Raw genomic sequence first — 26895 nt, 5'->3', positions numbered from 1 at the left:
TCTCTCCCCCTTTTCCTGTCTCTCTTCAACTGTCACTATACAATAAAGGCAAAAAAAGATCATCAGATTATCATTACATCTGTCTATGAATTTTCTCAGTATGATGACCCTCAACTGTCTAATTCTTCCAGAAGACAAACATTTTCTTCTTTAATGAACAGTGCTGAGCAGTTTTGACACAGTTGCTTGGTCAGCCATGTTTTTTATCTTGAAAAAGGATTCGTTTACCCCTAAAAAGGTTAAAAGATTCATTGAAAATTAGACAACCAAGAATGAGACAGGTTTGAACAGCAGATGAGTTCTGCCTGTTAGACAGATCTAAGCCGTAGTCAAAGTCTAACATGCAGTGAGGCCGGTGTAACATCTGCTTAGGGGACATAGAATTAGCCGTGCCTCTGGCTAATCTCTAAGCAAGTCGGTTTCATGGAGCAGAATTCAAGGCTGCTCCTTGTTGATCTTCTGTCCAGGTTGTTTAGCTGTCGGCGGTGTTAATGCACAGGACCAATCCAGGTCATTTTCTAATGCATTAGCAAACAGCCGCTGCCTAGCAGAACCTGCCACCGCTGGATAGTTTAAGATACGAGAGCATAGTTAATGACTGACTGGCGCTCGGCTCTGTGTGCATCTGTGTGTGTTCCTCCAGTATGACTGAAGCTAAACAATGTTTGTAGTCAATGGTAATATGAATTAATGCGTTGTTATTGTACTGTGGCATCAGATCTGAGGTTTACTGCAGCACCAGGCTCTATTTAGGCCGTGTTTAAGAATCAGATATGGATGTAGTTCACGTCTACACTTCTTATTGACAGTTTTCTTGTCGAGCGCTTGTTAAAAAAACATTAATTCTTGTCAGGACTCCCGAACTTTATGGGACTTTGAAAAATGTATTTATTTAGATACTGGGACACAGTGTCTGTATTTATTTGCACACTGATTTAGCTAAAAAGACCCAGAGCGAACATGAGTTGGCGAGAAGATATCTACTACAGCTGCCACAAGCAATGCTAGTGCTCAGCATGGCCAGTGTCCTTTGGTATTTCTCTTCACAGTTTGCATGATAAGCTGAGCTGCAGCAAGACTGGAGATCCATGCAGATGAGTCAGTCCAAAGCAAGTCTTTTGACACATGTTGAGAATAGCTGTCAGAGTGATGCTGAATAAAATAAATACACTGCACGCTGTAAAGTTAATAGATTGTTTCATAGTCAATGATGAACTGTCTTTTCACTGAAGACTTTTTGACAGGATAACACACAGATGTAAATCATAAAATGACTGATGGCCAAATTCCATTTAGTTCCTTCAGTTTCAGGGTCCTGGTATAGTGCATGCTCACTGTCACGCTGTCATGGCTTACTGGGACACTTGAATCCAACAGGCCATTGTTAATGTAACACCTGTGCTTTTCCTGCTGTGAAAAAGGCCAAATTCCACTCATCTTTGTGTCTTTCTCCTATCCAGAAATGCCATGTACAACATGGCTTCCTTCACAAACCGTAAAAAAAAAAAAAAAAAATCTTTAAATATTTAACATGAAGTTAATAGTCTTGTCGTGCGGTGGTCCTTGCACCTGCACTCTTCATTGCCACCATCGGCAGTGTGATGTGTCCCTCATGCCACCTTTCACAGCGTGTCCAGGTGTGGATGGGAAGCTCACGTACATTTTTATGAGACTCAAAGTTTACTTTCCAAAATAATTTGTTCTGTCTGCTGCACTTTGTTGGCACCTTAACAAGACAAAAGGAAACCTAGTTACCGTGATGTCTGCTGTCTGGCACAAAATAGCCTGACCACAAATAAATCAACAGTTTTGGTGATTCACTTGCATTACATAAGCCTTTGGGTCCTTTTAGTTTGTTTAGGGAAAGTAAATGAGTGTTCATTATCATTACACAACCATGTGGCACTGTTCCAGCTTTCTGCTGTGGTATTTTGGTGTGTATCATTATTTCCAGCGGCCCATCCATCCAATCAGCTCGGGTCAATTAGTGATTTCCTTTCCAGTCTCATAAGCTAGGGTTGGCCCTGTGGCCCAAAGTGAAGCCCGAGCCAATGAAGACACATACAGACAACCCAACGGTGGACCCCACTCTAGTTGTCATTTGTTGTGTGGCCTCTTCTCTATTGACCCCAGTCTGCCATCATTTTCTTCACTTGGCCCCTTTTACATCTCCTTGTCGTCTTTTGCACTGTCTACACTGCCAAGAGTCTCTGTACAAAGGTTTTAAGCAAAGTTGTTTCCTGGATATTGTTTTCAGAGTTACAAAACCACTCTCTGTCTATTCTGAATTTGACACCTGCAACATGTTCCAAAAAAGTTTGGACAGGGGCATGTTTACCACTGTGTTACATTGCCTTTTCTGTTAACAACAACAACATTCTTTCCCGTTCTCGCTTGATATACGACTTCAGTTGCTCAACAGTCTCTGTTGTTGAATTTTGTACTTCATAATGTGCCACACATTTCAGTGGGGGACAGGTCTGGACTGCAGGCAGGCCGTCGTAGAGCCCGTACTATTTTACGATGAGGCCATGCTGTCGTAACACGTGGAGAATGTGGCTTTGGCGTTGTCTTGCTGGACTAGCAGGGACTCCAAAACCTGTGTGCACCTTTCAGCATTGATAGTATTTGATAGTAATTTGATGCCAGCAACACGTTTCAGGTTGGGACAGGAGCAACTAAAGACTGGGAAAGTAGTAGAATGCTCCAAGAACACCTGTTTGGAACATTCCACAGGTAAACAGGTTCATTGGTAACAGGTGATAGTGTCATGATTGGGTGTGAAAGGGGCATCCTGGGAAGGCTCAGTCTTTCACAAGCAAGGAGGGAGTGAGGTTCACCACTTTGTGAACACATGATTGCATAAAGGAGATTACTACATGAGCTCAGGGACAATTTGTAAAACTGTTGTCTGTAAACACAGCTGGTTGGCAAGTGATTGCATTCTGTTGTCCCAGCTTTTTCTGAATCAGGGTTGTATACAATACATAATGGTACAGTGATTGCTGGCAGCGCATCAGGGCTTTTACTGTTAAACAGCTGCAGGTCTAAAAAAGGGAGTGTTAAAGGTCCAGTGTGTAGGCTTTTGTGGCATCTAGCTGTGAGGTTGCATATTGCAATCAAATGAACACCCCTTGCCTCACCCTGAAACATGAATGGCTGTCTCTAGAGCCAGGGTTTAGTTTGTCCATTCTGGGCTACTATAGAAATATGGCAGTGCAACATGGCGGAGCTGCTGCCTCTGTAGATCTAAAGAGCGCCCTCTAAGGTAACAAAAACACGGTTCTTACTTCATTTCATCTCACTATTCACTAATGAAAATATAGCTATTATTATTATATTACAATTCTGCCAATAAAGTGTGGCCACAGGCCGCTTCGGGAGGTCACACATCCTGTTTAGCTTCACTCATTTCACACAAATGCACAAAGCATCAAACTAGCCTGACGTGGCCTTGCAAGCAGGGCTTAGTATCAACCACATTTTTTTTTGCTAATGTCAATATCACCCAGCACTACTTGCAAAACTATTGTTAAAGTTGAAAATGCGGCCCGAAGCATCTGCTTTTTGCACCGTGCCTCTCAAGACTGATTAATACAGCTAATGTGATCCATGGCGGAAAACACATGAAGTTAGTTACCATGTAGCTGCTGCGTTCCATCACAGCAACAACAACAAACAATCAAAACATATCCGCCATAAATTGAGAACAGACCGCTCTCATGGTGGATAATTTACCTTGTCAAACACAGGTGTAACTAATAACATTAATAATGGCTGCGTTTCACTCAGGTGTGCCGGTGCCAAGGCCCTGCTATTGTTCGTGCTGCTTTCCTGGCACACCTAAATGAAACAGAGCCATCGTTAATACTATTAGTTACACCTGTGCTTTTCCTGCTGTGACAAGTCAAAATGTCCGCTGTGAGAAGGGTTTCTATTCCAGATTAGATGCCGTACAGGCTCACAGCGCCGTTTGTTTTGATTGAACGAGCACCTATAAATGCGCTTATTCCATCAATCAGTTGTATTCCAGCTCCACAATACAGAGAGGGCGAAAAGTTGTTTGTTATACAACCAAGGCCAACCAGAAAAATAGAAAACAGAAAATACTGGCTTTCATTTCCTTAATCCATGAATCGGTCAGTGTAACAGATGGAAAATTGATCATAAACAATGAGCGTGGGATTTCTAGTGTGAATGTCTGGCTCACTGTGTCTGATTCATCCTCCCCCCTCCATCTGATTCTCCCCTCCGCGTTTAATTCTATTCATCTCCAGAGTGTTTCTGCTTCTAAATCGGTCCTCCACCTCCTACACAACACGGCACCGTGTGAGGACCGAGAGGTTTTAAGTACCATTCAGATATACTCTGCAACACCAACCGTCCACCTCCGTTCTCTTACATGGATGCCATATTTAGAGGCCGTGCCATTCATGCATTTTGTTTCGCTCTTGAGTTCGCGGATGCCAGACACCGTGGCTGAACCTCAGAGGGAGCCATGTGGACAATTGTGCAATGTTTTGGTCATTTGTGTGTTTTCTTTTCCCTCATTCTAATTCCCACTTGTTGCAGGAGACTGTTAATTTGGATTGTGTGATGATAATTGCTGTTGAAAAGTGGTCTCCAGTGTGTACTCACTCTCCCACTCTTTTCTCCCCTCCCTCGGCCCCTGCTCCTTCGTCCTCTCCCTCTCTCAGGTGATGGAGACGAAGAACATGCTTTACTTAGTCACGGAGTATGCCAAGAATGGGGAGATCTTCGGTGAGTGATCTTTTCAAGTATAAGACCAGTCTGACGTCCGTATCTTAAAAAAACTGTCCCACCCGGTTCATTCATGTTCGCCTCGTATCAGCTGCACAAAAAAATCTGCACTGTTGCGTCAGTACTGTTTTTGACAAACAAGGAAGTATCAGTGTTTGCATTACACTTATCCCAGCCTCAATCTCAAAGGTCACATGATTGATGGATATCTGAGAACACTGTCCTGACATGGCCCATGTCATGTGCTGCTGGTAATTGCTGTGCTAAATGTGCTGACTTTGCTTTCTTGTTGTATAAGTTGACATCACCGACGGCCTGCGAAGGCCACAGCGAAGCAGAGGAAGATTGATTTTTTTTACCACATGTGGCGCAGAATCACTGCTCGCTGGTTCACTCTCGGGCGTTACGCAAGATATCCAGATTACTTTCTGCATGACCATTACATGGCACGTTGATTAAATTCTGAATACTAACTGTTGAACTTTTGTTCTGCTTCTAACTGAAGAGCAGATCTGCAAAACTAAAAGTAAAATACGACCATCTTTTCAACCACTAGCTTGAACGCTTTCCCCATTTAATTATCTTGAATTATCAAGATAGGGACACGATATAAACACAGTAATGCAGCACCAATCAACTGATGAATAATCACATAAAGAAAGACAAAGGAGCAACTAAATATTTTCATGACTGAGTTATCTGCCTATTTTCTTCATAATCAGTTAATCATTTGGTAATCATTCTTATAAAGTGAAAGTGAAAAATACCCATCACAATCTATTCTGTCTGACTTACCCTCAAAAATCCAAAGATAATCCATTAACTACCACAGAGGACAGAGAAAAGCAGCAAATCCTCATTTTTGAGAGAAAGGAACAAGGGAATAATTAATCTTGTGGTGAAAAAAAAACATGGCAAATTGTTGACATTCACCATTTTTTTTTGTCCAAAAACCAGAGATTCATTTTATTGTCATAAAACTCTTATTCCAAGAAGATAAGACGCCATGTAAAACAAATAATAGAACAAAATGTGATAATGTGTTAATCCTTTTTGACTCAATATACTCAATTGAAAACAGTAGAAAGACAATATATTTAATGTTTTCTCTCATCGGTTTCAATGATTTTTGTAAATATCTGCTTATTCTGAATTTGATGCAGCGACACTTTTCTAACAAGTTGGGACAAGAGCAACTAAAGACTGGGAAAGTTGTGGAATGCTCCAAAAACACCTGTTTGGAACATTCCACAGGTAAACAGGTTGATTGGTAACAGGTGATAGTAGCATGATTGGGTATGAAAGGGTCATCCTGGAAAGGCTCAGTCGTTCACAAGCGAGGATGGAGAGAGGTTCACCACTTTGTGAACACATGATTGGATAAAGGAGATTAATACATGAGCTCAGGGACACTCACTCCCAACTTTCTTGGCATCTTTGTTGTAGAGGACAAAGAGAACCCGAAAACATTTGCATTTAAAAACCAGATTTTTTGTTGCCTTTTAAGAAATGCAGCGATCACACAGACCTGCGTTCTGAAATTCACCGTATGAGCAGTGAACAGGTCCTAATTGATGTCACATCAACGAAAAATCTGTGATTCATCATGTGAGCCTGAAGGTCTCTCATAATGAATTCTAAACTACTAAAATGGACCAGATGTTGTACGTTTGACTCCTTGTGCAACAAGTAACGGAAGCAGCTCTCCTCATTCATTGTGGACGTTTGGGACAGATACAAAAGAAAAAGGATTCCTCTGGTATAAACAGTAATTTCCAGTCAGTCATTTACCAGGTTTTTGAGACACAAAAGTGACCAAAAACGGACGCCGGCTCGCTTTGCCAGACAAACATTAAACAAGTTTCAGAGAGGACAGTCTGACTTTCAAGATACAACAATGAGTTTTTACAGCAGATTTGGTTTACACACACTGCTTTAATAGCGAAGCACAAGTAAAGACAGTTGCACTGAACAGGACAGTCAGAGCGTAACAAAAATAGTACACAAAGATAAGAAATTATCTTCATCTGCCACAGCACCACATACACTCTATCACTGCTCCACACATGTGCCACACTGAAACAGCTATTTCTTACTTACGTCTTGTTGATTTTATGATATCAATGTGTCCTGTCAAATTTATTTACTTTGATAAAATGTTTTAGTAAGTTTATGTTTTTATTCGCACAACGTCTGTTTTGGCTGAAGGAATGAGTGTGCTTGTGTTGAACTGCGGGCATCTGTTATTTAAACAGTGGCAAAAACGAAGACGGACGTGTTTTTGGCAGTTCATTTTGGGGGTGCAGCACACGCACAACACACACATTCAGTTTATACCATGTGTACACAGCTCCATCTCAGTCCAGTATATTGGGCATAAGTCTAAAGAACGAGCACATTTATTGGACTTTTTGTGCATTTTCTTTCAGGATTACAAATGTTGAGATCAATTGTTGCAGGATTATCTTACGGAAAACAAAAAAAAAAAACCTAAATCATACATTAAATATTTCTAGAAAGACAAGTATCGACCTGTCTGACGTGGACAACCTGTAAGTGGATGGTGATCCACAGAGATTATTGGCCTCACCTATTAGACAGTCTGAGAATGTTTAACACTTAGCCTACTTTCAGACACAGCAGCCGAGAGGATTAGTCTATGGTAAAACTTAAAAGTCGTGTGTGTGTGTGTGTGTGTGTGTGTGTGTGTGTGTGTGTGTGTGTGTGTGTGTGTGTGTGTGTGTGTGTGTGTGCGTGTGTGCGCGTGCGTCTTTGAGGCCAGTGCTCCACTTGTGATGTTGACTCAGCAGCAGCAGCTCCTGCTCCTGTGACCTAGAGAGAGCTGGGAAGCAGAGACAAGAAAAAAATGAATGAGAAAGGAGTGCGGTTAAAAGTATGAGGGAAGTGCAGACGTGCTCAGAGGAAAGACAGATCAGGATCAGTGTGTACGTTATAACCGCTGCAGCTTATTGTGGTGAGACCAAACGGCATGCTATGTAATGACAGCAGTCTTACAGTCAGCGCACTGTGCTGTACACTCGTAAAACGGTAGTTTAACGTTGTGGGAGACATGCTTATTTGCTTTAATGGAGAGTTTTAGATGAGAAGACTGATGCCATTGTCGTACTTGTCTGTTAAATGTGAAGCCCCAGCTGGGAAAAGGTCAGTTTAGCTTAGCTTAGCATAAAAACTGGAAGCAGGGGAAAACAGCTAGCCTGACTGTCTACAGGAAAAATAAAATCAACTGTGGATTCTACATTTTGGTTTTTGTACAGAAGATAAACAAGATATGATACAAACAAGGGCTGTAATGGATGTACTTTTTTTTTCTTTTTACATTTGAAGCTTCTACTGAGGTTTTCAGTGAAAGATGAACAAAATCCTCAATTTGGATAAAGTGCTAAAGTGTCTTCTTTCATGAGAATAACTTTGTCAACATGTTTACATGTAGGCAGCAGACTAATCTTGATCAACAACGTGACCGAGAAAACCGTTGCCGTGTTCCTTTCAATAACCAATCATGATTGGTCAACCTCATTTTCCATTATCCATAGATTTTCCTCATGGATCGTCTCCGGCTATTATAAAACCATTGTGTCCTGATTCCTCAGACCCCTCTGCCCTGATTGCACAATGTAATATAGTTATGTAAGACATTCATATGTCATCATCAGCTGCAGCAATAGCACCGTTGACTCAGCCAGGCAGACACCGACTGGAAGCTGCAGCACTAGACTAGTATTACGGTATTCAATCTCACAAAATTGAACAGTCATTTGTGATTTCCAAATAAGCTTTTCTTCAAATGGATCAAGTCAGTCATGATGTGCTCAGATGGATAAGCTCTGCCAAGCCGCATCTCTAGCCTCTCCCTCCGCTGTTGTCCTCCAGAGTTGTCCTGCACTTTTCTGACATGATGAATTTCTCAGGTCCGCTCCTGGCCGTAGGTCACCGAGAGCGGAAGATGGGAAGTTGTTGTGGATGCTTAGCAGGCCATCCTGTTACAGCCAATCAGCGAGACAATAGATGAGCCTCAGATTCTCTCTTCAGACCAAGCAGTAAATGGTGTTGTGGAGGAGTAGGAGGGGTGTGTGTGTACGTGTGTGTGTGTGTGTGTGTGCATGCGTGCGTGCCTGCATGCGTCTGGAGGCATAAAGACAAAGAAGCGGAGCTGGGTTTGGCACAAGGAGGCGGAGAGTGATGGGTTCATTCTCGCAAAGGGGTGGGTGGGTGGGCACGGTAATGGGCACAGCAGAGGCATCCATACCAGCTTGTTGGTGCGCCTTTGTGTCTGTCTGTCTGTCAGTCAGTCTGCCACTCCACAGTGTGCCTCAAAACCGCAGGATGGATCAAACCTGGAAATTGGGTCAGCCGCAAATAAAGCGGAGTTGCAGAGAGCAGAGGCAGGAGGGGAGAGGAGGCAGAAGAGAATAGAGGCGAGAGCAGGGGACATCCATTTGAATTTGGAAGGTGGTGGGGAAATGTAGGCCATGCATATTTAAGAAAGCACTGCTGGAGAGAGGGGCGTATAATAGCTGACAGTGAGTAGAATCACTCATGCAGATCTCTTGTCTGACTGATGGAAAGGGAATGAGACAGGGAGACTGTTGACTTCAAAGAAATACCCGGGCTATTTTTTTTTTTTTCTGATGCAGTCGTATGTACTCAGTCTGTCAATTTCTATTTCACCATAAAGCATCCTTCGTATTTATTGGGTAAGTTTTCTGCAGATCTGTCAGCAGCCCGGGTGTGGCAGCTTTGACTGTGATGACCAGAAGAGGAGCAACATAAAGGAATCGCTGCCCAAAGGAGGGCCAGTCGTTTGGTACCAAATAAGTTGGGAGGGTTTAACGTCCTGTTTTTCCATGTTCTTTCGTGACGTTACCTGTTCTCACATTAGGCTAAGTGGCTAGCGGACCTGACCAACACCAGCAATATCCAAGAAAGAAATTACATGCGCAGACAAAATCATTCATTTATACATATTAGGCATGCGTGACGATATGGAACCACCACAGGGATTATTACATTGCGTGTGTTAATTACAACAGCGCACATGGTCTTTGTTTTAGCCGCAGCGTTCAATCTCAGGGTGGGTGTATCCATTTCTAACTGAATTCCAGCAGATGGAATATCTACCTTTCTGTGCTGGGTTTTGGTGATGCTTGAAGGTGGCAGCATTTCCTGCCTTTTGATATTTACAATAAGTGTTTTCAGTTGAGTGACAGACGGCATCTTGCTTGGCAGCTTTCAAGGATCCACCTGCTGAAGGATGAATCGCAAGGAGGAAAATGTTGTACCAGAATAAACCTGACATGTTTTTTCTCCACATTCGAGCTGAGGTAATTTGTGCTCATCTTTGGTGATTGCAGACATTTGGAACCAATGTGGTGTTTTTATAATAAATAATCAAAAGATGTACAAATAAGTACCGTTTGTCTGCATCCGCACATGTCAGTCCTTGACTTTAATGAGTAAACTGAACTGAATAAGTAATGAGAAAAACTTCAGCTGTTCCATGCCATTGAATTCTTTACTAGTGTCTCTTAACCACCTGCATTCACCTCATACTGTATGAAGCAGAAACCAAAGAAAATTATGTGCATTGGCATTTATCATCCTGTATAGGAACGCTAACAAGGGTAATATCATCTACATTATCTTGAATGCTAAACATCTTCAAGTGAAGTTAATCAAGCATGTTTTATAACAGTGCTTCTATCCAAACACCGTGAGCTTATTTCTTCCACGTGCCCTAACACATGCAAGCAGGGCGTGAGAGAGGCTACTTTTAATTGCGATACAGGTAGATGTGTGGGTGTAAAGAGCAACATAATGTGTTAGCGGCGTTCCCGGAAACAAAAAGAGCGTTATTTTAAAAATCCAAACTCATTTGTGGATCATTAGCAGGTTTATGTGGCCATATGAAGATTTAAGAAAACATGATGACCATATGGATCATCCACATGACCAGAAAACTTGTCTGTTCCTGGCAGTATATTTGAGCTGCTCTATTCATATGTAAAGCTCAGCAGGTCCCAGACAGCAGTATGTTGTCTCTGAGGAAAACTCGCCACAGGATTCCCAAACTGTCAGTGCGTCATGACGGGTGAGCCCTGCATTTAAAGGCCATGAAAGTAGTAAATGTGATTGTCACAACCCTGCACTTTCTGGTAGTTAAATTCAGGATTGTTTGAAGTAATTCAGCAATGAATACAAAGGCTAGTTGAGTGGGTGACAGGAAAATTTTAACGTATCATGACTAGAGGCTGAGCGAAATAACCCATGAGTTTGAATGGAAAGAGTATTATAAGTGGGTGGTTCCTGCAGGAGGGAGTTATGAGCTTTGTTTTTTTTAGGCAAAACAAATAGGATTATACCTCCTCAATGAGCACTTACAAGTATATCATGGAGGAGAAGTCACAACCAGTAGCAGCAGCTGATCTTTGGCAGGTTAGAACTTGGATGAAAGGGCAGTGCTCGGCTCCAGCTGGCTCCAGCCTGATTTAACCCCTGAGGGTGCCAGTATTAAATCTGCACCAACATCTATCAACACCCACATGCACTGACTTTAATGTGGCTGCTGTATTTAAGTGGTTTGGGTATCAGTTACTGATGTGGAAACAGAGTATGTGTTTGCCCCTTGTCCTCTACACACATACGCTCACTCACACACTCACACACACACACACACACTCCCCATGCATGCCCCACGGTGTTATCTGAAGTCCAGCCAGAGGTCTAGCCAACATGCCAGTTTGTACCCATGATGTTTGTCCCCTCCAAACCTGAGCAGCTGTTAAGAGACTTAGCTCCTCACGCAGCTCTCAGCAGAAGTGGAACACAGTGGTTGTTGAGCTGTTCCCTAATACCCCTATGATTCATACTTGTTCTATTTGCTTTCCCAGAATGCAGCTCTGTATGCCTCACTGTGCTGAGGTCCTTGGCCTCGCCAACATTGTATCAGTGGATTACTCATCCTTCCACTGGGGCAACATACCGCTTTGTGCGAGTGTGCGTGCCTGTGTCTTGATTGCTCGGACAGTAATGGCTTGTTTTTCAAGTGCTGCTGTAGAACAAGCAGTAGCAGCACAGTGCTGCCGTTCATACAGAACCAGGATGAGCTGTGGTGTTCAGCATTTGGTTTGCTGAGCATTTCAGTGTTCAAGTGAGCTTACTTTGTTTTCTATAATAGTAAACTGAATATCTGTTTGAATCATGGACTGTTGATTAGACCAAACAGGCAGTATGACTTTCTTAACTTGAACACTGGGAAATTGTGATTTCTGACATTTTATAGATCAAACAATGAATCAAAAAAATAACTTGCAGTTGAACTGATACTGGAAATATTCCAGTTTTCTTATTATAATCTCAAAACTTTATGATCTTTATGTTCTAAGGAGGAATGGCCTATGGTCGGACATCAGATAATAACTGTATGCAAGTGTTTTTACGTATGTGTGAGAATGAAGGTGGCAGTAAGCGATAACCATGTGCTTGTTGGATGGTTAAACAGCATCTCCAACGTCAGAATTGGGAGGGTAGTGTCCAGTAATTTAGTGCATGTTCACAAAATGTGCAGGGTTTCTCTCTCATGATGTATTCCATAGAGGAAAGTCAGAAAGTGTTCGCCGCATTGAAGACAATGGAGTAAAAGTGCTGCTGGGTCTTTGTGGTGATCTTGTGAGAGGCTCAGTGCTTGGGTGCAGTATGGTCTCAGGAATGCTCCCAGGCACACTTTAGGATTTGTACAAAATTGAGATGCCTTTATTTTATATGGCAGTGTGTATTTAAAACGACCAATGTGTTGCAAGCAACATTGGTTTTCATCAGGGTCTTTGTCAGCAGTAGCTTACAGGTCTGTATGGAGTTAGAGTAATGAGTTGAGTGGGAGGGTGGCTGTCTTTCAGTGTCCAAGCCTATTGGTCAAACACAAGGAAGTCGAAGCATACCAGGCAAAGAAAGAGAGAGGTTTGATCAAACTCCAGAGCCCTGTTCTCCTCACAGGTGCATACTTGGACCTCCTCGACACATTCCCCTCCCCGGTGTGTTTTTTGATTAGCAGCGTTGCATGAAAGCGGCCCCGGTCACTGAATGGCCTCCATTATGGAATTTCCCAGCCGCTATCTAATCAGGTTTTCTCACTCTGTCAGATGTTAGCTATTTGTCAACCACACAGTTAAAGATGGAACAGCAGCATCTCCCTGAAGCTTAATAGTGCAACTTATATCCTTTAGTCATTTTTATTGTACCGTCTTTGTCCCAACGCACAGCTGGCCCTTTGGTCAACCCTCAGCTGTTAAGATGAAGAGTTTACAAGGTGATGCTTCCCGCTACTGCAGGATACGTGTAGCTATTCTTTCAATATCTCATGCTAAGTTGATGGCACAATGTTTTTGATGTTAATGGACTGTGAAATTGGCTTAATGTGACTTCTCTGCATCTTGACAGAGGCCTGGTTTCACAATTCTGTCAGTGATCTTATCTTAAATAAATGTGTGTGAACACAAGGGAAATCACAGCAATATTACTTGTGTACAAAGAAGGCAAAGATATAAGGTATTTCTAACAAATGCAAAGACCAGGCAAAAAGTCGGTTTTAATATCTTGAGCAAACGAAGCTGCAAGTCCCCGTCCGCCTAATGATTACAAAAATGCTCTTTTATGAGATTGACCTTGTGGGTCTTCAGATAATTACGTTCCTTCTATTTTGCACTATTCTCCGTTTGCTCATATGAAGTTTTGTCAGCTGGGTTTGTTGTGGTTGTTGTGCATTGTCGTCAGGATTGGTCGGTGGTCTGTATCCATGCCAGCTGGAAGGAAAGCCAACACAGAGTGTCCTATCTTGTTTGCCACAGAGTGTGAATTGAAGAGTTTGCAAGCTATCTGGACAGAGAGGTGTGAAGAGGAACCCCGCTGACAGCAACAAACACCGCACTCTCCAAAGTTCACGGGGCTGCAAAAAATCATGCATCCCGTGAAAAATAGTCTGTCAGGCCGACTTTGTAAAAAAATTAGTGGACGCTGAGTGTGAAAGGTTAGAAAAACAGCGAGGGTGGTGTGAGAGCAGACAATGAGGAAAAGGTCAGTGATCTGGATGCTTGGTGCAAGAGGACAGTAAAATTTATGGCTAAGGCCCCCCCAGGGGCAGCATGGACTCCGGTTTCATGCGTCTTTCTAAACAACCACAAACTCAGTCTGTCTTATTGAGAAAGTTGATAGGCAGAATAATGAGTTTTGTTTTTTGTTGTGTACATTGGCATCTTGATTTCTCCCACTAATTGTTGTGTGTGTGCACCGCAATCATACACCTCCCACTAATCCTCCCAGCTCACACCCTGTTCCAACTCGTACTAATGTGGACATAATGTAGCAGAAGACCAGTTCTCAGAAATCTCGTCCTCCCCTTTCCACCTCGGGCTATGACAACACACTGCATTCTCCACTGTCAACCATTGCTTACTCAAACGTTCGCACACACACTATAATACACACAGGGTTAGAACAGGGGTTTCCAAAGAAAAATTGCACCGTACATCTTGCACTGAGTCACTTTTCAAAGCGTGCTGTAATGTAGAGCAGCTGTAAACTAGCACTGGCACCAGGCCTGAACCTCATCAAAAGCAAATTATCCTTTCAACACAACCACCAACACTCAGTGGATTGAAAAATCTGCACAAGTGCGCTCGTTTCAGCTGTGCGAAGCGATACCTTATAATGTGTTTGAAAGGCCTGTAAAGTCATGTTATATAAGTCAATGTAAAATATTATCTGCGTATAATCCTAACATGACACATCACCTCTCTCCGCTGTCTGGCTGCAGACTACCTGGCGAAGCACGGCCGTCTCAGCGAGCTGGAGGCCAGGAGGAAGTTCTGGCAGATCCTGTCGGCGGTGGAGTATTGTCACAACCGCAACATCGTCCACAGGGACCTGAAGGCGGAGAATCTGCTGCTGGATGGTCACATGAACATCAAGATTGCAGGTACCATACTGTTGTCGTGCAGGAGGACCCATAAATGCATTTATGAATGAATGAATGAACGAAATACAGGATGCCTGCATGGAATCATTTAGTTCTGATCCATTGCCTGCCATGGTCTCAGTGCTGGTGTAGTTCAGAAATGTCTTAAACACCTGCCCAGGCCATTTGCACAGTGTTGAGAAGTGGTCAGGGGTTGCTTGTGGGACGGCTGTTGGCTGAAAGATGCCACGACTTAAAATCTCAGCAAGAATCCAAAGGCTTGTGTCACCTTCATCAGATCAGAGGACATCAAAAATCCCTCCCCAGTGACCCCCTCGCTTTCATTTACAGGGAAACATTAAAGACAGACGACAGAAAGGGGAACAGACCCAGAGGCAGAGATTTGAGACTAAGCTGGAGGTCTGTAGTACAAGCTTCAAGGTGTGATTATTAAGCAACTGGCATTTAGAGCTAGCTAGTGAGAATGTCACCCTGCCGCTGTTTCCCAGAGTGGAGGGGGGCAGAGTGGGAGGGGTGATGGGAGGGACGAGTTTGGCTTTAATTGGAGGAGGAGAGGAGGTGATGATATGGATTGACTACTTTGGAGACTGGAGAGTGGAGGATCATAGCCGGGTGGCAGGACTGCAGCTGTGAAAATGCCCTGAAAGAGGACAAGGTTTATCTTAGGCTTTGTTTGGAGATACTGATACTAAAATCCACCTAAGGTGAGCTGATCATATGAGGATGGCTAAAAATACAGGTGTGAGAGGATACCAGACACACTGAGCATGAGTGTGTGCTCCAGGGAAAATGGCCTCTTGTCCTCAAAGGACTGCATATCATGTAGCGCTTTTCCATTGACCCCTGCTGCTATTGCCAAACACAGCAGATACTGCATCAGTCTTCGTTTTTCAAGCAAAATCACAAGAACAGCCTGAAAGTACACTATAAGTAGCGGGATACAAACAACTGTTGCACAGATTATTAGCAAACAGCGCTTGTCATTGGCTCAAGACGCAGATCCATGCTGTGCACCGAGCCAGCACGTGTATGGACAATGGCTAATGGGCGCCCAATAACAGAATGAAGTCATTGTTTATTAGTCTGATAAATGGTACTTAATGTGGGTAAAATGACAGATGAGCATCCCACCTCATGCAAGTCTCGCCCAGCGTTCTGTGGCGTTTGTTCTAAAAGATAAACTCAGATAAGGACAAATTTGACCGATCTGCACAGTAACCCAGTGTTTCACTTGCATCATTATTCGCATCATCCTGCGTCCACTGTTTCTCAGAAGGGTCCAAGATGATAACCTGGTGATGTTGTTACCCCAGCAGTAATTTTCACAAACAAGCCTGACTCACGGCCGATTGTCCGCATGGCAGATTAGATTGGAGGCAGGAAAGCAATGAACAGAACATTACCTGGCTTGTGATTAGAGAAGCAGAAAGGTACGTACTGTACTGCTCTTACCCACAACACGCTTAGACAAGTTTGGTAAATAGCACATGAAGTTTAGACGTGTCAGATTTGTACTGTACATGCAACAGTCCTCACCTCAAATGTCCTTAATGCATTAGTAACATTGGTGTCCGCTAAGATCAGCAGAAAGGTGAATATTTCCTTTTCTTTTTGTGCTCATGTTGAGCTGCTCTGCATCTAATGGTTTCTCTCATTATTAATGCATCTGTCGATTATTTTTAGACTTTAAAGGTGTAAAAAGCCATACAGCGTGAGTGCCGTTGAGATCTAATAAATGTGATGAATGCATGTCCTCACACATAAACAAAATGGCAAAGTAGACTTTTCTAAAAAGTTTGACACCTGCTTTATTTTCATCCTCGTGTAGCAGCAAACAGTCTTCTTTCGTCCTGCCTTTGTTGGCATGTTGCTGCATATCTTGGCTATTTGATGATGAAAAATTTTCCTAATCAAATAGTCTATTAGCCCATTATGTCTATTAGTTTTTTGTTTCTGACTAATCAGCTCATGGTTTCAGCACTAGGCTGAAAATGCATTTCTAGAAAGAGTACCTTTGCCTCTGGATTTCTCCAGCTGTGATGTCTCCCTGCTTTCGAAAGGCCACCTCTGGTCAGTCTGTGTGAAGCTTAATCAGGCAGCGGTCAGTCAAAGAAAGGTCATGCTCATGGTGGCTGCAGAGGAGAGGGGAACAGCAGCAGCGGGGGGTGGCCTTCATGTTTTCACTTCAAACCGCCCCTTCACGTTCAAGTTGACAGATTGAAGGGGATGGAAAGAGAGGAGGAGAAATGACAAAAAACAACAGCGAGTTGCTGGATGAGAGGAGGAGAGGCGGGCAGCCTGTTGTGGCTGAGCCAGGAAAATATAGCTTCCATGCTTGGGTTGTGTCGAGTTTCTGACAAACAAAGCAAAAATGTTGTGGGGGAACCACTTTCAAAAATACAATCCAACGCGTCAAACATTGTCTCACATCATCAAGCTGTTTACAGCTTCATTAACTAGTATTTGAATTTTTCAAGCTTGAAACCATCCAGGGTGAGGTCATTGGAAGTGCACCAAACCCTAAAGGTGTTTCATGCTCCATTAAGTGCTGTAGAAAGTACAAACAATCTCCAGATCAAGGACACGTGTTGGAGAAACAGTCTCTAATTACTTTCTGTCTGTACATCTATAGTGATAGAAGTAAAGCACAGAGGTTGGACAATATGATGATGTATAATATACCATGAAACAATAGATAGAGATAGAGCCTTGTTTGCTTGTATCTCTTTATCCTGGCAGCTATTCCTTTATTGTCCTTGATTAGATTGGGTTATTGTAGTCTATGTTGCAAATCAGTCCTTTAAGGAAAAGGGTTGGGAACCACTGAGCTACTGGTCAGATCAGACCAAGTGAGGTTGTGCCGGCAAAACCCGACTTTACTGAGTTATGCAACTTTTTTTTATCACTCGTGAAATCAGCTTTTCCTTTCTAAGTGAAAGAATGTGTTGCTTCTTCTTTCAGGTTACATGGCCTCACTTTAAAACGTGAAATGGCTTTTTTCGTCAGAGTGAAAGAGGTTTGGGAACCTGAAGCGCACGAGGAGAAAGACATGGAGAGAGAGAAAAAGTTTTTAGGAGATTAACAAGTGTGAGAGAAGAGGCGAGAGGAGCGAATGCAGGACAGAGCATCCTGAGCTGCAGCTGTGACAATATCAACCATCACACCTGATTAGAAACACTTTTGACTGCTGCTGTCCTCGTACTGCAGCACGATGATATCATACTGTACACTCGTCACACACACACACTCAGTTTTATAAGCCGTTTGCTGGAGTGTGTTCCAGTGTGACATGTTTAGGCTAATATTATGCTAATGCTGTTGTGCGCGCACGCACACACACACACACACACACACACACACACACACACACACACACTCCTCCACCCCGCCCTTCCTGTTGAGCTATGAGTGCTGTTCGTCGCCTGCAGTGTGCCGGAGCGTTTGACGTCAACCAGTCTGCTCAGTATTCAGCTCCATGAAATGGGTCACAGCTTCTGACGATAAACCCACTGCACTGCTCCACTCTGCTGTGCCTGCATCTCACATCTCACCTTCACAGCAACATCAGACAGTAAACATACTTGTAATAAACCCCACTGTGGCACTTTGCTTTACCCTCCACTTTATTTCAACCACACCTGCCGCTACCTGCACTGCAGTGATTAAATGGATTGAATACATGCACTGACGTACGCTGGTTCCTTTTGGGATGGAGTTTGCACTGTACTCATCCCTCAAACCTGATTTTGACGAACGGCGAACGAGAATTCCCCGCGCCTTTTCCTTTTCTGTGCAGTCAAAATACAGCATGCAGCCTCATTCTGCATCACTGTCATCGTCCACAGCCATGTTTTTTGAAGTAGTTTTCAAGCGTTTTGCCTTCCCCAGCCAGAAACGGAGGTTGCAGTCACAGTATATGGTATACCTGTAAACCATGAGACCTCCAGGTGCCTTCACTGCCTGCTGAAACAAATAGAAAATGAAACAGTTAGTCAATGAACACAAAATAAATAGCATAATTGAAGTCATTTAGCGAGGTGAAATTACAAATATTCATTGTTTTCTGCTTCATAAACCTGAAGATTTCGTGTTTTTCTCTGTTTTATACCCTCTGTGGCCAGTTTGATAGGTACACCTAGCTTAAAACTAATGCAGCAGAGGAATTGGTGATCATTTAGGAGGATGTGGTTTGACGTGCTGTTGAACTGCACAGGTTTTGCTGCTGCTTTGTCCGCCCCATTTATGTCAGCGAGGGTAGGCTAAATAACAGAAACACCTCTCAGTATAATGCAATTCAACAACACCTCCGACAACATGCATCCTCCAAAGAGATCGCAAAATTTGAATCAGTAACTCCATAAAAGAGTTTCAAAAAAATTGAACTTTCAAAAAACCGAAAAGACTTATTTGATATATGATGTGCATTACAATGTCGTGTTTATTTGGTGTGAGGGAGGACAGCTGAAATGCGACGCTCTCTTCCTTTTTGGCCTTTCCAAGTACAGTAGCAACACAGATCGAAGTGCATCAGAATTCAAGCTGCAGCTGACATGACCGGGTTTTCAAAAACGGCGTTTGACTTGACCGCAGGGAGCTGGAGAAAGCATGCCACAGTCTGGCTGAGAGTGAGGCTTTTAGGGTGGAGCGCTGTAGAGGAAGGGGGTGCGCTGAATGCACAACACAAAACAAAATAAGACCGTCATTGCCAAACCGAATGAAGCACAACAGTCGTTTTATCTCCATTAGCTTGTTTTCCTAAATCGTTGGAAGCCAAAATCATAATTGAAATTAAGATTTGACTAATGGGCCGCAGCGTGAGATGTGTGTATGTCTGTGTGTGTGTGTGTGTGTGTGTGTGTGTGTGTGTGTGTGTGTGTGTGTGTGTCAGTCTGAATGTGACGTACTGTAGTTTTTGTTTTTCTGTCATGTTAATTTCAAAGGATCATGATGGAAAGTGAGGGAAAAAGAATTGGTTACGCATTCTCTGACTCTCACACACTGCTTAGTCTGTTCTTGTGTGTGTGTGTGTGTGTGTGTGTGTGTGTGTGTGTGTGTGTGTGTGTGTGTGTGTGAACCCACATCACCTCCAGCCCCATTATGTAAGACAGATTTTTTTTTTTTTTTTATCAGTGTTATTTATTTGTTTTTCATTACATTTTCTTATGTTTATGTAACTGTTTCGAATTTCTGGAAGAGGGGTGGGGGCGGACAGTTAAGCGAGCCTGATTGTCCGCTCCTGTTGCTGTCAGGTCTCATGACACCATCACAAGGTCCCAGTGATCATGAACTAACTAAGCATGGATTATTTTCCTTATCTATCATCTGTTCGCTCACTTGGTCTAATGTATCGGTTAATGAATTGGGCCAGTCCCCTGTCACAAGTTGAAGAAATTCTTTCCAAATCATTTCCAATGATAATGAGGCGGAGACAACTGTGAAATCCTCACATCTGAGAAGATTTTTTGCTAAATGATTTTAGTCATCAAAACAGCCAGTGATACATTTTGTGTAGATGCACCAGTGGAAAATTCATCGCAGCCCCAGAAGTGAGCACCAGTAGCACCAGTCTTGTAAAACCGAATGAGGAAGAGGAGACAAAGGATCATTTACTGGAGAAGGTTTGAGAAGGAGGGAGGGGGAGTGATACGAACTAATAGAAAAAGAGGGGCTGGCAGAGTAATTGCAGCCACACTAGTTGGCTCGGTGTAATTTGGCAGATATTGCTGCAGCTTTTAGTTGGATTTTAATGAAAGACAGACGTGAACTTCTCGGCGTTTTTGTGTGTAACTTGTGTGAGTTTAAGTCAAACTCCTCTCTTGTTCCTCTGAAGAGTCAATTCAGAGTTTTAGTCACTCTGCGGACAACCAATCAACGCACAGCATTGATGACCTCATGTCAGTCTCCAGGGGAGGTTACCTCATACAACGGCCCGTTTCCTCAACGTACAAATATGTGGCTCACATATTACATCATGCAAAACCTGCAGACCTCATGGAGACTCTGAGAAACCCTCAGTTACAAGGCATAACCCACCTTTGTGGGTTCAGCACATCGATCACTGCGGCCCCAGTGTAGATGTCCAAGGTGCCCAAACCTTTTCCCTGTCTACAGTCGCAAGTAATGCTTACAGTTAGCAGTTGCCTGTTTGCATACGGCACCATGTGCACAGCAGATTTTAGAGTGGCTTTTACAGTTTTAATGTTTAAAGTTATCTTTTCCTCTCCTCCCACCCCCATTGTTTTCCCCCCTGTGTAGATTTTGGATTCGGGAACTTCTTCCAGCCTGGAGAGCCTCTGGCCACGTGGTGCGGCAGCCCACCTTACGCTGCTCCAGAGGTCTTTGAGGGCCAACAGTATGAGGGCCCACAGCTGGACATCTGGGTAAGATGAGTGAGCGTGAAGTAGACAGTTGCACCATTGTCAGTTTGAATGCATTGAACTGTAACATGTTGATCTCTTGTGTGCAATTTTATTCAGCGTTTACTTCACTGAGCCACAGGAAATCAGCTGATGCGATTCATTTTTGAGAATTATTATATAACATCATAATAAAAACAAAGTCTGGATGGTTAAGTCAGCAGCTTTAGTTCCTGTCATATGGGGCTGGTTTCCTAACCGCAGTTCAAAACCAGCTTATCGCAAATCATTTGTCATATGTCTCCTTTGTGTTAGGACCATGCATTCGTGTGCACAGTATGTATGTTTGTGAATTCAAACAGCCATCTTGAAATTATTTACATCCAGACACCTTTACCAGACAGATTTACCTACAGTCCTGACCTTGTTTCTTGTTCTCTGTGTGCATCTTTTCATGACAGAGTATGGGGGTGGTGCTATATGTGCTGGTGTGTGGAGCGTTGCCCTTCGATGGGCCCACTCTGCCTGTGCTTCGACAGAGAGTCCTAGAAGGAAGGTTTCGCATCCCCTACTTCATGACTGAAGGTAAGAAGACCCTCTCTGGGATATTAAACACAAAATAAGATTGGAGATTAAGCCAGCCCTCTGTACCTCAGGTTCCTGTGAATTTACATCCATGCATTTGTGAGACACCTTCCAGCCTTTTTATCGTGGCATGCAGTCGGACTGAGGCGAAAATGGCACGTAAATTCCCGCCGGGGACAGCGGATCACACTTTCCTATTTGAGTCACCATACATACATTAATGTTCACCAGCGGACTCTCTTGTGGCTGCAGCCAGTCGGGGGGGTCATTTCATTAATGAGAGAGCATTACGCGGATTTGACGGGATACAGTGGGAGACGCTCTGTCATTGTCCTCTGTAATGTGTGTACGTGCGTCAGTGTGTATGTGCACGCAGGCCGCAGGGTGAGTCAGGTTGGCTAACTGTCACAAAGCAGCCCTGCTGTTAGCGGCTGTGCTAGCTAGCTGGCAGCAGATTAAGTCCAGAGCTGGAGCTGTTTATGTAACCTGGGGAAGAGCCAGTGACGCCTTCCAGCAGCTTGCCTGTCTGTCTCGCTGAGCAGACTCTGCCTGTCTGTTTGTACGTCTGTCTGACTCATGCTCTCTATCTGTGAGACATCTTCCTGTCCGTCTGTGGCCCTGTCTGTTTCTCCTGTCTTGTTTCTCGGTATCCCATCTGTAAGTCTGTAGCACTTTCTCCGCGGGGGGTGTGGTGAGAGAGTCGACCAGATTTCTTTTCTATTTTTTTTTTTCTTTTCTTTTCCGTTCAGGACCTTGAAACAGTTAAGACATAATGGGAATGTAGGAGTGTAAAGTCAGCTCAGTGGCCAAACTGACACTCAAACCCACCTCCCCACCCCTAGTCCAGCCCATGTTCCCCGAACAAGGGGAACAGAGTGTGCCGATTTCTTCATCCGTCTCATCTCTTCTTGTTTCTCTCACCGGCCGGTGCAGTGGTACACGGCACAGCCTCGCACCGCACAGTAAACTCAGTAAAACATTTCAGCACTGTGACGGTTGTGGTCTACTCCCAACTTCTCCTCTGCTGTTGCACCGGACTGGTAGATAGTAGTACAGAACAGCCTAGAGTCAAGTTATCGAGAAGACCAAACAACTTAACCTCTGAGTTTGTATCCTGTACGTGTGCATGAGTCCACGGTGATGTTCTCAAATCACTTGTTTTGTCACACCATCCTGAAGGTACTCAATCAACAGTGATATAAAACTGAGAAAAGCAGCACGTTTGGAGTTTTTGTTTAAAAAAAATGGCCAAATGATTGATTTGCTAAACAGCTTCTTATGCTAAATAAGCGAATCTGCAAATTGTTTCAGCTTGACTCTTAGCTGAAAATAAAAATACAAGCTTTGCACGCAGCGTTGCCTTGTGAAGTGTTGCTGCTAGTGGCACTACTTTCCTTCTATGTTGTGTTGCAGCAATACTGCTGGCCAATCACAGCCCACACTGAGACAAAACAGGGTGTTATTGCTGCATTTCATTGATAAATGATTACAGTCTACATGTGAGGTGTATTTCATAGTCATGCACGATGGTGACATTTTATAAATACTGTTTATAGTCTGTTATTTTTAAGCTCTTGTGTCTGACACAGTCAGTGAAATAGATAAAGTCGGCCTCAGTACCTCCACTCTGCTGCGCAGCTTCTCACTCCAGAGTGCTGTGCTCCTTCACTGGGGGACTTGGTGTAACTCTACACCGCTGGGACATTGCAAGTGTTAACTGGGATGGTTCTGTGGTTAAGTCATGGTGGTGTAACGTACTGGCTAAGAACAGTGTGTCAATCAATCAGCCAGAGAAGCTGGGCGGTTATGCAGTGTCGGCCTCTTTACGTAGTCCAAGCTTCCCTTTGAAAAATGTGCTTAGCTTCAGCTGTTGCTATAAACACGGCTGTAGCAACGAGCAGAGCGTGAGTAACTTCTGGGTCAACCAAATCGTACTGTATTGTATTTGAAGCAGGTTGTAACTTAGCAGCCGCATAAGCTGCTAAGATGTCTCAGCATGATGTAAAAGCGCGGTGAAGGGCACGCTGCTTGTGCACATAATGGGGGGGAAAAAAATTGAGTCGGCTGAACCGCCAGCCGTGAGGTAGAAAAAATGTGATGTAAGCAGACGTTAGTAGACCAGCAGGGCAACTGTGAAGAATGTGAAGCAGGGAGTTAATGTTGGCAGCCTGGTCCTTAGCTTATGAGCTGCTGAGGCCTCTGACAGACAGAAGACAGGATATCTGTGGACATTAGTGGAGAAGGAAAGTCAGGTGACCTGCAGAAGGCTGCTCATGTGTGCAGAAGATTACTCTTGTAAAATTGCTAAAGGTTTAATAGCATTAACCAAAAACGACTGACGTGAAGTGTCATTTATATCTGAGAAGTTTATTTGCTGTGCCGCAAGACAGGATGTCCCTTAATGCTGGCAGAGGAATCACGTTTTATGTCGACGTTTTTTGAAATACTTTGAGTTTTCAATCACAGCTGTGGAGAGGATTCTTTTTCAAAAACACATCCCTGTGCTTTTTTGTTGGAATCACACCCGTTTTGGCTGAAGACCACAGCAGCAGGGTAATGTGGGTAAAGATGGCGTGTGGCGGGCAGGAATGCAGTGCAGGCTGTAGGGGTGCGGGCAGGCCAGAGCGGCACAGCCAGGGGAACTGTAATCCTGTTCAGAACCCAGCTGTGTCTGACGTCAAACTCATCGAGCCACTAACTAGAGGTGAGGAGCTCTCATTAGGAGGGGAGGAAGGAAGAAAAAAGAGGAGACACACTGTTCAGAAGTGACTGAGGGGGAAACTAAGAGAAGGATTTTGTACTTAGCGCTATTTCTGCACCATTTTGACGAGGACGTAACGCTTTGTGGCTTAATTCGCTTCTTCGTAGCTTGTACAGGAAGTGCTCAGTATTCTCAAACGTAAGCAACAACTTCATTTTTTTAAAAAAGTGTTGAAATGTTTTAAAAACCATCTCACATCCCCTGTTATTGTTATTTCCACCCCTCGCAGACTGTGAGCACCTGATCCGCAGGATGTTGGTTCTGGACCCATCGAAGCGTCTGTCTGTGGCCCAGATCAAGGAGCACAAGTGGATGTCTCAGTATGTTCCCGTTCAGAGGCCTGTTCTGTACCAGCAGCCTCTGTCTGCTGAGGGCGAGGCGGGCGTGGGAGAGTACAGCGAACAGGTCCTTCGCCTGATGCACAGCCTTGGCATCGACCAGCACAAGACTATAGAGGTGAGGGCTGAGCTGGAGGGAGGAGTGGGCTTTATTTATTCAACAGGGGTAAGAAGGGGTGAGGTTTAAAGGTCAGAGCCTCAGACTGTGACAAGTAGACAGTGGATATGCATCCCGATACATATGCAGGAAGCAGAATTCCTGTACTCTCTGTGATTGGTGTGCAGGTGAGTGCCCAGCAGCGCAGCTGAACAACATATAAAAAGATACAAGCTGGATAAAAATAGGTGGAATAAGGCCTTCTTTCTTGTAGTAGATTGAATCATTTAGAGGCCCAAGGCAAACCCAGGCATGGGGTCTTCCTTGTGCCTAATTCTTTCCCTGTTTGAGAATATTATTGGCTGCTAACTGGACCTGCCGGTGGGGGAAAGTCACAAAGTACCTTTTGTGAAATGCTTCTCTTTTTCCCCCAATAACAGCTGCGTGTTTTATTGACCCCAATGGGAAATTGCAGCGTTATAGCAGCTGAGTCACACATGAATCAAACAACATAAGGGCGTTCAAAGAGAAAGAGACTCTAAGAAAACTGAATAATGAAAATATGAATAACTGGAAACTGAACTAAAATAAAAATGTTAAACAGTAAATTAAATAAAATATATTGACTCCACTGAACAACACCGCAATAACCCAATTTCACACAGGGGAGAGAAGTAAAGAATTATCCATGTTAAGAGCCGTCACAGAGAGGAAGCTGTGCCAGTTACAGACGTCGCCATTTCTGCTGTGTGTCCCCCTTCAGTCTCTGCAGAACAAAAGCTACAACCACTTCGCTGCTATCTACTACCTGCTGGTGGAGCGGCTGAAGGCCCATCGCTGCAGCTTCCCCGTCGAACAGCGGCTCGACGCCCGCCAGCGACGGCCCAGCACCATCGCCGAACAGACGGTCGTCAAGGTAACCACAGGGTTGCGAGGCGGTTCTGAATAACGTGTGCAGAGATTACCATCTCCACACCTCCCTGATCAAAGCTTCATTATTCACACCTGCACCCGGGAACAAACAGACACGGCCCATTCATCCGCTTGTCCTGCCGGGTTCCCTCTTCGCCTGGTCTCTCCTGGTCTTTTCCGCCCGGCCTTGATCTTCATGCTTCTCCCTCACTTACATTATTCATTCTTTTCTTTTCTTTGTCCACTGTCTCTTCTTAGCAACACTGTGCGATTTCTCTTTCATTTCCCTCGCCATGTACGAGCTGGTTTTTGTGTCTCGCCGGATTACAAAGTCAAATTCACGTCAGATCAATTTTGTTGTAATTGGATTATTATCAAGGATGTTGTTAAGTATTGGCTATGAGTTGGGAGTTTTTCTTTTTGATGTGATGTCAAAGACTCTCTCTGTCTCTGTTTTCTCCCTCTCTGCAGTCGACTAGTGGTTCAGCCCAGGTGGGTTTAATCCCGCAGGGCGTTCGTCTGCTGCGCTCCCCTGCTGTGCCCCAAGCCTCCTCCGATGCTTTCACCTTCCCCCAGACTGCATGTCCCCTGGAGCAGAACTTCATGGTGGAGGACGTTAACACGCCCAAAGTAGGTCCAATATCAGTTAAAAAAAAAAAAACAGGGTGAGGCTTCAGTGTTCGTCCCCTGCACTCATGTGATGGCTCACTCACATCCGGCTCGTCGGTTATGGAAGTTGTAGTTGTTACGGTCATTATCAGCCTGCACAAGTATGTCCTGAAAAAATGATCCCGATAAGCTTGACAGTGATCCGCTTTGATAAGCATATCCGCTCGCTGTGAATCAGAAATGTCTGAGCATGCTTGTGTGTGTGTGTGTGTGTGTGCGTGTGTGTGTGTGGCAGACTCCTTTGAGGCTTCGAGCGCTGGTTTGCTCCGTCAACCTGCCAGAGTGCAGCTGACTTGTTCTGTTATGTAAGAACTCAGCCAGCACTCACATCAGACAGGACAGCTGCCTGTCCTGCACAGCTTCTACACACACACACACAGGCTCGCACACACACGCACGCACACGCAGTGCTCTTCCTCTTTCTGTTT

General features: G+C 44.0%; 1 protein-coding gene across 1 annotated transcript in view; it reads left to right on the top strand.

Annotated features, from left to right (window-relative positions):
• Window positions 1–26895, top strand: part of sik2b (salt-inducible kinase 2b) — a 41934-nt gene that overhangs the window by 4674 nt on the left and 10365 nt on the right. The window contains exons 3-9 of the mRNA XM_076734513.1: window positions 4698–4761; window positions 14588–14749; window positions 21005–21129; window positions 21567–21690; window positions 24681–24907; window positions 25650–25802; window positions 26270–26428. Of these exons, the coding sequence (XP_076590628.1) occupies window positions 4698–4761; window positions 14588–14749; window positions 21005–21129; window positions 21567–21690; window positions 24681–24907; window positions 25650–25802; window positions 26270–26428 (1014 nt within the window). The remainder of the gene's footprint in view (window positions 1–4697; window positions 4762–14587; window positions 14750–21004; window positions 21130–21566; window positions 21691–24680; window positions 24908–25649; window positions 25803–26269; window positions 26429–26895) is intronic.

Source organism: Chaetodon auriga, chromosome 7 (genome assembly GCF_051107435.1).
Source record: "Chaetodon auriga isolate fChaAug3 chromosome 7, fChaAug3.hap1, whole genome shotgun sequence".
Lineage (NCBI taxonomy): Eukaryota > Metazoa > Chordata > Actinopteri > Chaetodontiformes > Chaetodontidae > Chaetodon > Chaetodon auriga.
The sequence above is the reverse complement of the archived record's forward strand: the minus strand, read 5'-3'. Positions and strand labels throughout refer to the sequence as shown.